The 15,779-nt window shown below is 41.0% G+C and overlaps 2 protein-coding genes across 4 annotated transcripts in view; one reads left to right on the forward strand and one right to left on the reverse strand.

Moving 5' to 3' along the window:
* Window positions 1–7,044, forward strand: part of FAM162A (family with sequence similarity 162 member A) — a 32,756-nt gene extending 25,712 nt beyond the window's left edge. For both annotated transcript variants that reach the window (XM_023214653.2, XM_023214658.2), the window contains exons 3-5: window positions 1,313–1,421; window positions 4,335–4,443; window positions 6,781–7,044. In XM_023214653.2, the coding sequence (XP_023070421.2) occupies window positions 1,313–1,421; window positions 4,335–4,443; window positions 6,781–6,873 (311 nt within the window). In that variant the 3' untranslated portion in view covers window positions 6,874–7,044. The remainder of the gene's footprint in view (window positions 1–1,312; window positions 1,422–4,334; window positions 4,444–6,780) is intronic.
* Window positions 7,045–11,509: 4,465 nt separating this feature from the next.
* On the reverse strand, window positions 11,510–13,929 carry WDR5B (WD repeat domain 5B). Of its 2 annotated transcripts, none has more exons than XM_023214661.2 (2): window positions 13,880–13,929; window positions 11,510–13,268 (listed from the first exon to the last, which is right to left on the reverse strand). In XM_023214661.2, the coding sequence occupies exon 2, from the start codon at window positions 13,017–13,019 to the stop codon at window positions 12,027–12,029; it is 993 nt and encodes a 330-aa protein (XP_023070429.1). In that variant the 5' UTR covers window positions 13,020–13,268; window positions 13,880–13,929; the 3' UTR covers window positions 11,510–12,026. The 2 variants fall into 2 exon arrangements, with proteins under 2 accessions (XP_023070429.1, XP_023070427.1); XM_023214659.2 differs by lacking the exon at window positions 13,880–13,929 and adding an exon at window positions 13,423–13,570.
* Between the last annotated feature and the right edge of the window lie 1,850 nt (window positions 13,930–15,779).

Raw genomic sequence — 15,779 nt, forward strand, 5'->3', positions numbered from 1 at the left:
TTTTTTTTTTTTTTTTTTTTTTTTTTTTGAGACGGAGTCTCGTTCTGTCACCCAGGCTGGAGTGCAGTGGTCGGATCTCAGCTCACTGCAAGCTCTGCCTCCCGGGTTTATGCCATTCTCCTGCCTCAGCCTCCCGAGTAGCTGGGACTACAGGCGCCTGCCACCTCGCCCAGCTAGTTTTTTTTTTTTTTTTGTATTTTTTAGTAGAGACGGGGTTTCACCGTGTTAGCCGGGATGGTTTCGATCTCCTGACCTCGTGATCCGCCCATCTCAGCCTCCCAAAGTGCTGGGATTACAGGCTTGAGCTACCGCACCCGGCCCAGACTGGAGCTTTCTCTAGGAGAATGGATGCACCAAAGTAAATAGTAGTCCAGAAATTATGTTTTAAAGAACTCCAAGGATGAACCAAATTAAGATACTATGCGTTAGGTAAAATATAAGTAGGACCTTCTCCTTATTACCCTCACTGGCTCTCCCTTTGCACTGATTTTTATCTCTAGTCCCTACTTATTAATGAAATGACTCAGATGGCATATATTCCCTTCAGACTCAACAAATCTTTTAAGTAGTATTCATGCTCTTTCCTTCCTCATCTGGGTCTTTTCCCATCTTCTTTTAGTTACAATACTGCTGTTGTCTTAGTAATCTAAGTTTCATGTTCTCGTGACTCCTTCCTCTTTGTCTTAAGCAGTCTCCACATGCTTTCAGTCATCCTCAGATTGACTTCATCTCTCTTCCCACTGCTGCAACTCTGGTTCAGACTATATCCCCTCACCCTTGTATTACAGTCTCCCATTTAGACTTTTTGCCCACTGTACCCTGTCCCCCTTTTCTCTCTCCATCCATTGTACAGATAGTAACCCTTCCTAAAACATTAGTTTCTTCCGTGTTTCAAAATGTACAGTAGTTCCCAATCAACTCTAAACCCCTTAGCCTGACATTCAAGCTCTGGTAAAATCTGATTGTACCTTACAAACTTTTTCTTAGTCTACTGAAGTCAGATAAGCTTCTCACTGTTCCCTCCTTGTTCATCCTTACTTCATATTTTTGTTCTTGATGTTCTTTCAGTTTTCAATGGATGAGGCTTATATTGGGAAATAATGCTTTTATTTTACGTCATGGGATTTTATAATCTTACTTGGAAAATGAAGCATCCTAAGAAATTCTATTCAAATAAGCTCTAATTAACTTGAAGTTTCTCAGTGTTTCTGTTTAGTGACTAGTTAAAAAGCACTAATACCATTTTTCTGTTATTAAATTTGAGAGTTATAATCTCAAACACGTAAGATATCTTGTTTGGTTTTTCTCATAGGCACTTACAGCCACAGAGTACCTTTACACAAACCTACGGATTGGCAGAAAAAGATGCTGATATGGTCAGGTCGCTTCAAAAAGGAAGATGAAATCCCAGAGACTGTCTCGTGAGTGCTGAATTTAGTCTTACAAGCAGCTTTCATTTCTCACTAATGTAAGGGAAAAACAATGCCTCTGAGTTCCAACTGTTTAAAACTTTTCAACCAAATTTGAAAACAGTTTTCACTTTTCCAAATGTTTTATCTTTGGTAAGTACTTGGAATATAAACAATGCTAGAAAACCTGTGTCTTATCATTGGTATGTTACATAGTGACTAGTGAAGAACTGTCAGGTACTCTGAAGTCAATTGATTATTTGATTTCATCCCCCGGCTACAGAAGTGTGACTTTTTTAGTTTGTTTTTAATCTAGGTATATAAATTAAGTACCACTGACAATGACTATATCCAAATCCATTTAAGTACTCAACCTTAGACATAAAAGTATTTAATTGCAACACTCTGGAATTGAGGAAAGAGTGCTTCCTGTCACCAACTTCCTTAAACCTAAGGGAAGGGATCTTGGAAATTTTTCAGAGTTTGTAGATAATGAGTGCAGGTTCCTCCAACTCAGTTTCTCAACTCTGTACTATTGATATTTGGGGCTTGATGATGCTTTGTGGCGGGGGGTGCCCTATTTGTTGGAAGATGTTTGGCAGCATCCCTGGCTTCTGCCCTCTCGATGCCCATAGCATTGCCTCAGCGCTGACAACCAGAAATTTCTCCAGACACTGCCAAATGTCCAAGGGGCACCAGGGGGGTGGGAATCTCCCCTGGTTGAGAACCAGTGCCCTAGCCTCATGTTAAAGACCCTGACTGGCTGGCACCTTGGCTAAAAAGAGATTCTGAGAAATAGATGTCATCTCCTGTGAAGCATCATCCTATTCAGGGACAGGGACTTTGGACAAAGCTCCTGGAAGTTCCCTGTCAGCAAGAAACTATTCCTGGATCTTCTGGTCTCTGGTTTCAAGTCATGACTGAAAAAGATCTGAGCTCATTCAGGATTTCTTTCCCAGAAAAATATGTAGTATTTAGTTTCTGTTTACAACAACTTTAATAGAGCTTTTCTGCTTCTGCCAGTCAAATTGATAGCACATTACTTTAACTAGAATTATTTCAGCAGGAAAGCCCTGGTTTTTCTTAGCTCAAGTCATGTATTCTTCTGGGTAATAAGAGAATACTGGAAATAACCATGACATCAGGTTCTTGCCTACGCCCTCATTCTTCCTATACCAACAGAAACTAGGCTGGTATTCACCCATGGCCGTAACAGATGCTGTATAGGCTTTGTTGTAGAACACCTTCCTCAGTCTGCCTAAGAGTGGGTTCCAAGGTCCCCTCAGGCCCAAAATACTGCCTCATGAATCACTCTGGAAGGGTCTTTTCTGGGCCTGGGCAGCCATTTATCCTTGTTCTAGTAGTTCTGAACAGGTACTGCTTAACTTGCTCATTCCTGTTACTCCCTATGGGATGGATTATTTTTCATGAGGATCATGGCACTTCAAATCCCATAAAATACCATCAACATGGGAAGTCAGTTTGTGGTTAGTGGAATCTCAGGTGCTCCTAACTGACCAATTTGACAGTCCTTAGCAGTTGTATTGGGTTCCTGCCAGTCTGCAGGCCCAGCTTAAATGCCTGGAGAACCCCGTCCACGTGCTGCTTCACAGGTCCCAGCTCCTACATCACATTGTACATGCTTTCATCCTCCTCCTTCCACCTGCGACATCCCAGATCCTTTGCCTCCTTCCAAGCATTTTTAAAGTAATCCTCTCCCATTTTAAAAGTAATATATGTTAAATATCTCAGGGGAAAGAAAGCACTTCAATCCCATCATCTAGAGATAATCACTTCCTATTTACACATCTAGTGAGAAGGCCAGAAGTTAATCTTGGGCCCCATAAGGGCTCCACATCCCCTGCCTTGAGGTTCTGCCAGACACCGAGGTAACAGAATCGTGATCACCAGGTGTGGCAATGCATGCCTATAGCCCTGGCTGCTCAGGAGGCTGAGGGAGGAGGATCGCTTGAGTCTAAGATTGTGAGTCCAGCCTGGGCAACATGGTGAGACCCCATCTCTTTAAATAAAGTAAATTAAAAATAGAACTGTGACTCACTGCCTGCTTGCAAAATCACCAAGGTAGATTGGCCTTCTCTTTAGACTCTTCTATGTTAAGCCTCTTAGGTTTCACACAAGAATGATGAACCAACCATCAACTTCTTTTTAAGGCACATGGGTCTGTATTCAGTGGATAGGTTAGAAAAGCTGCACTTTGGCACCTGCCAAAGACCACAATATCAAGTTCACTGTCACTCAATTTTAGCAAGACATTAGTTTAAAAACATAAATATTAAGGAGCATTGCTTAAAGGACCTTCCTACTATTTTAGATATTCTCAAATCTATTCGGGGTTCAAGACAGAGAGAAAAAAGCTGGGTATATGGAGCACATTGGTTAACTTTCTCCAATGTTTGATCTTTCTGAATTGTGTTTTGTGTTGAAACATATGAAGCTTATTGTAGTATCTGTTGTCAAGATGTTTTCAGACGATGACTAGATCACATAATATCTTCTTAAGAACCTCGGGGAGAAATGGCTACCTGTTTCACTTTCAGCATTTATAGGCTGGTTGGAAACCTGAGAGCTGAAATTGGGGTCCACCATAGCAAGTATAGATTAATATGCCTTGCCCATGTTTTTTTTTTTTTTTTTGGCTTTGTTTATGACTTCACTTTTTATTCTTACTTTTGTACTTAATTGTGTGCTGTCTTATATTTTATATATAAATGGGTTATTAAAAATGCCTTATCCTCCCCAAAGTCCTATGAGATCTCTAGGCCCTTTTTAAAGAGATCTCTAGGTCTCCCTGTATATATTTATAGACACTACAATATTTTGAATTTATACACAGCTTTTTATCCTGCACAACTTCTGAAAGGGAAAAGTTAGTAACTTTCTCTCATGATCTCATTGTATTACTAGGTTGGAGATGCTTGATGCTGCGAAGAACAAGATCCGCGTGAAGATCAGCTATCTCATGATTGCCCTGACAGTGATAGGATGCATCGCCATGATTATCGCGGGCAAGAGGGTGAGAAGGGGTTTTTTTCTATCCAGTGTGTATGTTCTCCACCAAAAACCTAGAATAAATAAAGGATTGACCCTTGTATTTACCCTCTGAGAAGAGGAGGCTACTTTCTACATTACATGAGAAAAGATAAGCAAAAAAATAAGATATATTGGGAACCAGCCTGGAATGTCATCCTTGGGGATAAATAGCAAATCCTAACTTTGGCGTGGTGAAGAAGGACTAAGTTCATTTTGTGTAATGTAAATTTAAAAAGTGTTTCTGATGACAGATGTCATAATGTAAAATAAGAAATATGACACTGGCATATTTAATAACGCATTGCATATTTCCAGAGTGCTCTTGGTACCCAAGTGTATTTACCCTCACCATAACTGCCTTCATCATGGTGAGCTTTCCTAGCAGGGTTCTTTATTTGAAGCTCAGCCAGACAGGGCCATATGTCTAAGGACCATAGCTCCTAAGCAGTACATAGGAATGCAAGTCCAGAAATCTTTAGCACAGATTATGATAATTAATAGCTATCACTAATTGAACACTCACTGCATTCCAGGTACTTTTCTAGCTGATACCTCATCTGAACCTCACAAAAACACTGTAAGATAAGTATTATTAGGGCCTCATTTGTAGATGAGGAAAACTATAGCTTAGAAAGCCTTAGTAACTTGCCCAAGGCCACACATGTCCCTAATGATGAGCCACAATGTGAACCTAGACCCAATTCAGGTAATAGGAAAATTGTTCCCATTTATTGAGTGCTTATTATTAACAGGCACTGTTAAGCTCACTTAATCACCCCCATAACCCTAAGAGGTAAATAGTTTTCCCAAACTCACATAGCTAACAAGTGGCAAGATAAAAATTTAGACCTAAGTTTGCAGGATACCAAACCTCATACTATACTATCTTGCTATTAAGCTATAGTTATTTTTATATTCAGCAGCTTTGGTCAAATTCTTCTTTTAATACCATGTATGATTCTGTATATCACAGCTTCCATGTGGAAAGAGATGTCTTACAACTACTTTAAGATACTAAAAATGTTCTTCTATTCTACATACCCACTCTTAACTTTCTTATCCTCAGTAATTCCAGAGTAAAAGGAAATGTACTTTTGGCTGTCTTCAGTCTTGTAGTTAAATGGAAATACTGACCATTTTAGGCTGACCTCATGGGAGTACAAAGGGGCAGATGTGCTGAGCTGGGTGAAGTTCTCTTGAAAACTCTGTTCTACCCCACTTCATTTTTTCTTGTCTCCCTCTTTGACCTCTCATGCATAGTTCTCAGGTTAAAACCAGCAGAAACATGTGGACAGGACTGTAAACTTCTAGGATTCTGAGAAATTTGCATTGCTTTTGTATACTCAATTGTACTAGCTGAGTTTAAATATTCCAGAAGCAAATTATTCACCTGGAATCACTTCTAGCATCATCCAGGGCTATATGCTGTGTACTGCAGAGAGTTCTTCTCCTGTTCTTTACCATGAAATTGTAACATTTTAGTTTTATGGAATTTCCATTTCCATAAATGCTACTGGAATGGAGAACTTTTTAACTTAATGTGATTTGGAAGAGAAAAATTAGCCATTGTGTATTTTGCTCTCACCGTCAACTTTCCTTTCTCCTCCCCCTCCATATACCCAATTCTTTTACATATGAAATTACGCAAATAGGAGGAAATATCAGCTTAGGGTACTAGTTTCACTTATTTGGTATAAAAGTTTTGAAACTGGCCTGTATGTAAGCTTCATAGAAATCTGACCATTTACATGGAGGGAAACGAGGGAAGAGGACGGTTGCCTCCCCCACTCAAAGGATGGAATTGTAGTACAGATACTCGTGGAAATCGTCAATGTAGTATTTTGGTAAAGTCTGGAATTTCCAAAGCTGAATGTTTTTGGTAAAAGAGAAGTGAGGAACTAGAAGGGTCTGAGTATGCAGATAAGTTGGGGAAGGAGAAATGGTAGCAACAAAGAAAAGTGAAAGAAGAAAAATGGGATAGAAATGGCAATGAGAAGGTATTTAGTATAAAAGAGAAGTGGGGTGGAATGAGAAGAAAGTGTAAGAGAAAAGGAGAGGATAAAGATTGAAAGAAAGGGGCCAGAAGGGAAGAAAAAGGAGAGGTGTGGCACTTCTTACTTATGCTTGAATGGATAAGTACGAGGAAGTTGAAGCGTACGAGGAAGTTGAAGCACATGGAGGAGATTGCCACACCCAGTGTCCAAACAGCAGAGGACTCCATGCCTCTACTGCCCTGTTAACCTGCTGTCGTCAATGCAAGGTAAAGATACCCTCCCTTGACCAGCATACAGATCACCTGTTCAAATCTCTTTTGCTTTAGGCTGCCCAAAGAAACGAGACTTTAACACGCTTGAACTTAGAAAAGAAAGCTCGTCTGAGAGAGGAAGCAGCTATGAAGGCCAAAACAGAGTAGCAGAGGTATCCGTGTTGGCTGGATTTTGAAAATCCAAGAATTATGTTGCAATGAACCTGTATTAAAAAGGATGTGGTATGAGGATCCATTTCATAAAGCATGGTTTGCCCAAACCTGTACTATTTCCATATTTCTGCTGTAGAAGTAGAAATAAATTTTCTTAAATAATGACTGTGTTTTATTGTTTTGATCCAAGTAAAGTGTAGCCTCTCAGCCTTTTGGACAAAAATGAAACAATTTATTTCAACTTGAATACCAACTCTTTAGAGAAGCAGGTACCGTATCTTACTTCTCTTCCCATTACCAAAGTAACCTCTCCACAGGCGAACTCATTTTGTAGAGATAAGGAAGGCCAGTTGAGTATATGGCCCAGGTGCAGCTTGGAGGGCCAGCCTTCTCAAATGCCTTGGTGTATTTGGTGGGGAGGCTGCTCCCTAATAGAGCAAGCCCTGAGAAGCAGCCAGACCACATTCTATAATCTTTGAACATGCTGCCAAATAGAAGCTTTTAGGAGAACAGTTTTTTAAACATCCTGACAAGGTCCAGCCAGGAATTTCTAAGGACTTAGAAATCCCAGCATCATGGAGTTGCTTGGGGTCAACACAAGTCACCCTCTTAGCTTCATGCCTTAGAATTCTCAACTGGCTGTTTTCCTACCACCTGAGAAGCTAAATTTCTCAATTACAAAAATCTCATGTATTATTATTGTTAAAAGAGAAGTATTTGCACCTCATGTATATCTCATTTACAGTTTGACCTTGGGATATCGAGTTGTTTCATATTTAGGTATGAATACAGGTTTCTATTTTAAACATAGATTCTCACATGCTTCTTAATTATTCATGGATGACAAGTCATTACAGTAGTCCCCTCTTATTCACGGCTTTGCTTTCTGTGGTTTCAGTTACCTGAGGTCTGAAAATATTAAATGGAAAATTCCTATAACAATGCATAAGTTTTAGATTGCATACCATTCAGTGTAGCATGATGAAATCTCTTGCCAATCCATTCCATCCACCTGGGATGTGAACCATCCCTCTGTCTGGTGTATTCACAGCATATGTGTTAGCCGTCTCTGTTATCAGCTGTTGTGGAATCAGTGCTAGTGTTCAGGTAACTCTTATTTAATAATTGCCTCAAAGTGCATTGTGCTGTGCCTAATTTATAAAATAAACGGTATCATAGGTATGTATGTATACGAAAAACAGTATATGCAGGGTTGGGTACTATTCACAGTTTCAGGCATCTGGGGATATATTCCAGGACTTTAACAAGCTTGAACTTAGAAAAGAAAGCTCGTCTGAGAGGAAGCAGCTATGAAGGCCAAAACAGAGTGGCAGAGGTATCCGTGTTTGCTGGATTTTGAAAATCCAGGAATTATGTTGCAACGAGCCTGTATTAAAAAGGATGTGGTATGAGGATCCATTTCATAAAGCATGGAATATATCCCCAGAGGGTAAGGGATGACTACTATATACAGCCACGCCAACATGCTGATTCTCAGAGTTGTAAGAGAGATTAAAAATACATGCAGCTGTTTGGGCACTTTTTTCCCAAATAAAAATACCCAGTAAAATGTAACATACTACCTATAGCTTGATAATCTATCTGAGGATGTTTATGATGTCTGTCCATCATAAAGTTGGATGTCTGTCCAACTTTAATTTGGCCTTAGCTTCTTTGTAGGTATCAAGTTATCACTTGCAAATTTATTATCAAAAAGCATAGTTTCTTGTACATTTTAGGAAATTAGTTTCTCTTACTTTGAGACACCTACACCAATGGTTTAAATATGGATAAATTTTAATGCAGAACTTCTTTTAAAAATAAGTAATCCTCTTCATAGAGCAATACAACAAAAATGTGTTGTATCTTGGAGATTTACATTATAAACGTAGTAACATTGATGAGCTTTAGTTTAATGAAACCTTTTTTTTTTGAGACAGTCTTGCTCTGGCACCCAGGCTAGAGTGCAGGGCATGATCTCAGCTCACTGCAACCTCCGTCTCTTGGGTTCAAGCGATTCTTGTGCCTCAGCCTCTTCTGTAGCTGGCATTAGAGGTGTGCACCACCACATCCGGCTAATTTTTGTATTTTTTCATAGAGATGGGGGTTCTCACCATGTTGGCCAGGCTGGTCTCAAACTCTGACCTCAGGTGATCCGCCTCCCTCAGCCTCCCAAAGTGCTGGGATTACAGGCATGAGCCGTGGTACCTGGCCAAACATTCTTATTACAAATATTTCATTAAACTGAAGCTCACAACTGTTACTATGCATCAGGAATTTACACAGTCATTTCTCCTTTGTGTCATTCTCCTATTTGATAATGTATAGTGACTATCTCTTCATGGGTTATATACCAGTTTCTTGGCCAGAATTCAAGATCTGCCCCTAATTAACCCTACTTCTCCCAATACCCTCACATACCAGCCTTATAGCACTCATCCCCTACTAGTAACTCTGATATCTCATATTCCTCAGAATGTATCAAGCAAACAAAATTTAATGAGCACTACTCTAAGGTACCATAAACTACAAAAGAGGACAGTTTTGCCCTTGTTGCTTTCAGTTAAATTATTGTACTATTTTTTGCTTAATTTCTAGATTTTTTTTGCATGTTTATCATGTCTCCATAGGTAAAGTGGGCAGAAATATTTTTCTACTTTATATTTCCTGTAAGTGCTATTTGAATAAAGTTAATATATGAGGTTACGGTTACTTTTTAATCATCATGATAGTTTTGGGAATTTATTACTAAAATGTATCAAAGCAGGCAAGGAATGAAGTTGTATCCTTCACTGTCATTCAAACATTACTTGAGTCCCTTTACTATACAAAAATGCCAAAGAATACAATACAGAGACATACTTCCTGATTCCACAGAACTCATAATCTGGAAACACAGCCCATGAAACTATTTCAATACAAACTGGTAAATAATAGGGACAGGAAAACCTAACTCAGCTGTCAGCTGTGATTACAGGCAGGCAGGCAGTGGATGGTTCCATCAGTGATTTCTTTCTTTTTTTGAGTCTCCCTCTGTCGCCCAGGTTGAAGTGCAATGGCGCTATCTCGGCTCACTGCAACTTCTGCCTCCCTGCAAGCTCCGCCTCCCGGGTTCAGGCCATTCTCCTGCCTCAGCCTCCCGAGTAGCTGGGACTACAGGCACCTGCAACCATGCCCGGCTAATTTTTTGTATTTTTTAGTAGAGACGGGGTTTCACCCTGTTAGCCAGGACGGTCTTCATCTCCTGACCTCGTGATCCGGCCGCCTCGGCCTCACAAAGTGCTGGGATTACAGGCATGAGCCACCGCGCCCGGCCCCATCAGTGATTTCTGAACTGAGTTTGAAGCATGGGCAGGAATTAGTAGGTCAGACACATAACCAAGAAGAGCAGTCTTCATCAGACATTTAGCTTGCCTGAAAATCACAAGCACAATCTAAAAAGGTAGTGAAAGGTCCGTCAGAAACACCATTTATAATGTTGTTCTGGTTTTTTTCTTGAAAAAAACTAAAAATTTTTAGACTCTTAGAATGAACCTAACCTTGGCATGTTTTTCCGGTTTTTATTCTATGGACCATTTCATATCTCATCACACAGGATATTACCAAAAGTGTGCAGGTAGCATCTGGCATGTCTTTCCAATCCTCCACCACCATCCCAGGCTTATGCACTTGTTCATCTGATCTCCCAAACCAGAAACCCTGGAATTATTCCAAATTCCCTTGCTCCCCTCTTTTAATCAATCATCCTGTCCTGTCAATTTCTAAATATTTCTCAAATACACTGATCCTCTAGGATAGTCACTGAGAGGAATGGGAAATTGTCCAGTGATAGACAAATGAAATTAATAATAGGTCTCAAGATTAGAAGTCAGTTTTTAAAGAAGACATACAAGTGGCCAACAAACACACACAAAATATGCTCAACATCACTAATCATCAGAGGAATGCAAAATATAACCACAATAAGATACTCTCTTAAACCAGTTAGAATGGCTATTATTAAAAAGTCAAAAAATGGCTGGGTACAGTGGCTCGTGCCTGTATCCCAGCACTTTGGGAGGCCGAGGCAGGTGGATCAAATGAGGCCAGGAGTTCGAGACCAGCCTCAAACATGGTGAAACCCTGTCTCTACTAAGAATACAAACATTAGCCAGGCATGGTGGCACACCTGTAATCCTGGTTACTTGGGAAGTTGAGACATGAGAATTGCTTGAACCCAGGAGGCAGAGGTTGCAGTGAGCCAAGATTGTGCCCCTGCAATCCAGCCTGGGCAACAGAGTGAGACTCTGTCTCAAAAAGTCACGGCAAGGATGCAGAGTAAAGGCAGAGCTTATACACTGGGGAGGAATGTACATTTGTACAACCTCTATAGAAAACAGTATGGAGATTTTCAACTAAAATAAAACTACCATTCGATCCAGCAATCCCATTAGTAGGTATCTACCCAAAGGAAATTATATTTAAAAATCACTGGCACTCATAGGTTTATCGCAGCACTATTCGTAATAGCAAAGTTATGGAACAACCCTAAGTGTCCATCAAGAGATGAATGGATAAAGAAAATGTGGTGTGTATACTTATATACATACACACACGCACATACACACCACGGAATACTACTCAACCATAAAAAAAGAATGAAATCTTGTCTTTTGCAACAACATGGATGCACCTGGAGGCCATTAAGTGAAATAATAATAAAGTCTAAAACCACATGTTCTCATAAGTGGGAGATAAACAATATGTACACATGGACATGGAAAGCAGAATCATAGACACTAGAGCCTTCAAAGGTGGGAGGGGGTGAGAGATGGGAAAGTATTTACTGGGTACAATGTATACTATTTGGGTGAGGGTATACTAAGCCCAGATTTCACCACTACATAATATATCCCTGTAAAAAAAGTTTCATGGGTATAAATCTATAAAGATTACAAAAAGTTTCTCAAAAAAGATTGGTAGTCAGAAGCTCTGAGTTCTAGATGTGCTTTTTCAACTATCTCATTTTGTGAATGTAGTATATGAATCTCAAAATTTAACAATCGATAATTTTAAAAATACAAAACTGCCAAAATTAAAAGAAACCATCTTTTTAAATATCTAAGTTTTTTGGCCAACTTGGCTCTACTACTTGATTTCCAAAAGGATTAGTGGTTACTTATCCAAAGTTTAATTGTTTTGTCATTTTCTAACGCTGCTGATGCGATGAGGTTTTCTGTAGGATGACAAGCTGCTGAGATCACGACATCTGTATGGCCTTGTAATTTCTGTACAATCTCTTTAGTTTGAAGGTTCCAAATGTAAACCAGGTTATCCTCGGAACCAGACACAATCCACTTTCCACCAGTAACTGAAAAATTGGCAAATATGCAATATTTCTCATTCTTATGACCGGTGTATGTTTTCAGGCACCTGCCTCTGCTATAATCCCATAGTTTAAGAGTGTTGTCCAAAGTTGCAGTGAGAATATATTTACCATTTGGAGAAAATCTTACAAAAGAGACAGGAGGGTTATCATCATCAACGAGCGTTTTTAAACACTGACCTGATGCAGCATCCCAGATTCTACAGAGGCCATCATAGCTACCTGACACTATCAAGGATCCACTACAATTAAAATGAACAGCAGAAACTGGATCAGAATGAGCAGACAAAGTCTTGAGACACTTTCCTGTTTTCACCTCCCATATTTTCACAGTCTCATCAAAAGACCCTGAGATTATAAGGTTGGATGGCGGATTGAAGTTACAACAAAAGACATAATTACTGTGCCCCTTCAGTGTTTTCAAACATTTTCCAGATCTCACATCCCATAATTTTAGAGTTTTATCATCTGAGGCAGAAACAAGACGACTGGAATCTGATGACCAGGCAACATCCGATATTTCCAAATTATGACCATAGAGTGTTTTCTCATATTTTCCATCGTATGCTCCCCAAATTATGATTAGCCTATCAGCAGAAGAACTTGCTAGCCATTCTCCATTAGGACTAAACTTAACTGATGACACTGCTTCCGTGTGTCCCACGAGAGTACATCTGAGAGCATAGTTTGGGTTTTCAGGCACTTCCTTGCTCTGACTGGCCGATGAGGAGAGGGCCAACTGTGCTCTGGCGTCTCCTGACTCCTTTGTTGCCATGACTCTGAAGCTCCAAGTTAGCAGGTGTGCTAGGCGTCCAGCCCTGAACAAGGCAGTCCAGTACTTTGGCTTTCTTTCCAGCAAAATGAAGATAAACGCACTAGATTTAAAAAGTACGGTTCTGAAAGCTTAAAGTTTCTGGACAGTCTTTAAACTGTGAGATATACGGAATCAGCAGCACTGGTTGGACTTCAGTTTTTCATCGTTTTGTTAAGTACTTGAGAAATACTGTTACAAGGATCCTGTGCGCTGTCAACAAGTAGGACACAAATGTTCGGCATTCTGTTAATACGTAAAGCCTTCAAAGCAGGGGCGACGCGAGGGGCTCTCTCTACAGAAAGCATTCTTTCACCACCGCCCCCCTCCCCAGGTCGAAATGTTTCAGAATGCTGAGCAACCCTACCAGTCAGACTAGGTAATTGAAGATGAATGAACCGCCGCTTTTAGCGGATTTCAGAAGCTAAAAGCCCACGAAGCCACCGAAACTGGAAATTCTGGCCCGCCGGCTACTTTTTTCAGCACGTACCAGCAGGTGCGCACTGCCGCGTCAATCGCCAGCAAGGCCGGAAAAGCAGCCTGGCGCATGTGCAAAGGAAGTCCCTCCTACCACTACCGAGCCAAGATGACCAATGGGAGACGGCCATCTGCGCCTGTGCAAAAAAGTTGCAGAAGTTCATTTCCGGTCCTTTTCGCCCCGCCCTTCAAATGCGAAAGCGACTGCCCTGTTGGGTGAGTGCAGTAGCTGGACCGGGTTTGTGCCAGACCTGACTGGCTACTGTGGGAAGCAGTGGATCGTTACTTCAAAGACCGTTTCTTTTTGGAAATTGTCACAGAGAAGGACTACATTTGCTTATGCCTACCTTAGCTGCAGGCGTAGGCCCACAATTGACGCGTAAGCTGCCTAAATGGCAGCTAACGTAGATCCACACGAACGCCGGAAACGGGGGAAGCTCCTGCTTTGCGTGGGTTCCGCTCCCTCCTGTTTGTTGTGGTGTGGAGCCTGGTGGCGTGTGTAGCGATAGAGTCACAGGGGGCGGGTGACAGAATTTATACCAGATTGTAAAATTCCTGGTTTATGTTTCCCCTGTAAAAGTTTCGTAAAGGTTAAGAAACATGTCTTTTGGGGGCCTTTAAAAGCCGGTGTTCTGCTGGGAGTAACGAGCAGACGTTTTAGCACCTACGGTTTAAGCTTCCACAGAGAAGTCGGGATCTCATAGTTGCTTGAAACAGAAAAGGACAAAGAGGTTGGTGCAATAAGGTAATAGATGGGTAAGGTTACTCTTAAGGAGGCTTTAGAGAGTTTTCCCCAGTTTTAGGAGATGATTAATGGTAATGAAAGTGTATAAAATATACATGCTATTGAAGTTACAACAGAAGACATAATTACTGTACCCCTTCAGTGTTTTGAAATATTTTCCAGATCTCATATCTCATAATTTTAGAGTTTTATCATCTGAGGCGGAAACAAGACGACTGGAATCTGATAACCAGACACTTTTAAACAATAGGTTTACCAAAAAACTGGAAGCACTACTAGTTTCTCCAACCTGTAGTTGCTCAATAAAGAGTGCCCGAGGCCGAGCACTCACGCCTGTAATCCCAGCACCTTGGGAGGCCTAGTCGGGCGGGACACTTAAGGTCAGGTGTTCCAGACCAGCCTGGCCAACATGGCACAACCGTCTCTACTAAAAATACAAAAATTAGCTGGTCGTGATGGCGCACGCCTGTAGTCCCAGCTACTCAGGAGGCTGAGGTGGGAGAATCGCATGAACCAGGCGGTGGAGGTTGCAGTGAGCTGAGATCCCACTAATGCACTCCAGCCCGGGCGACACAGTGAGACTCCGTCCGGGGGAAAAAAAAAGTATCCCAAGAGAAGCAGAAAAAGCGTGGCTTAAAAGATTTTACCGCTGGCCAGTCACGATGCAAATGTCTCATCAGCGTCAAGAATTTAAAAGCACTTGGAAACAAAGGGTCTCCTATTGTATACTTATTAGGGATAATTGAAAGTCTTTGCCTTATAACAGGCACCCTTAGGTCACCTGTAATAAACCGACTGTAGTTAAAACATCATTACTTTTAAGACCCTACCAGTCTAGGGGAAAATTTATTTATTTATTTATTTATTTTTTATTTTTGAGACGGAGTCTTGCTCTGTCGCCCAGGCTGGAGTGCAGTGGCGCGATCTCGGCTCACTGCAAGCTCCGCCTCCCGGGTTTACGCCATTCTCCTGCCTCAGCCTCCTGAGTAGCTGGGACTACAGGCGCCCGCCACCTCCCCCGGCTAGTTTTTTGTATTTTTTAGTAGAGATGGGGTTTCACCGTGTTAGCCAGGATGGTCTCGATCTCCTGACCTCGTGATCCGACCGTCTCGGCCTCCCAAAGTGCTGGGACTACAGGCTTGAGCCACCGCGCCCGGCCTCTAGGGGGAAATTTAAACAAGAATGGACAAATACTTTAGTCTTAGCTAGTGCATATTAACTGTATAAACACAGTGAGGTAGTCCTCAGAATAAGAAGGACTCTAAAATGGTTTATTTCTATACATTAAATTACAACTGTTTTTAGCTATTAAGGTCTCCATGGACCTTCCCTTGGTAACACTTTTAGAACTTTTTTTTCCTTCAGCATTATCTTAAAGTTCAGTTCTAACTAAACCCTGCTGCTGCTTTTCTCTTCCCATTAGCCCGGATTAGTGATTTTGCTGAGAAGTTTAGAAACTGCACCAATTGAAAACATGGTGGCAGGCGCCTGTAATCCCAGCT

Source organism: Piliocolobus tephrosceles, chromosome 2, assembly GCF_002776525.5.
Source record: "Piliocolobus tephrosceles isolate RC106 chromosome 2, ASM277652v3, whole genome shotgun sequence".
Classification (NCBI taxonomy): Eukaryota; Metazoa; Chordata; class Mammalia; order Primates; family Cercopithecidae; genus Piliocolobus; species Piliocolobus tephrosceles.

Coding starts and splice junctions, on each gene's coding strand:
- WDR5B (XM_023214661.2), bottom strand. CDS start 13,019: ATGGCAACAAAGGAGTCAGGAGACGCCAGAGCACAGTTGGCCCTCTCC.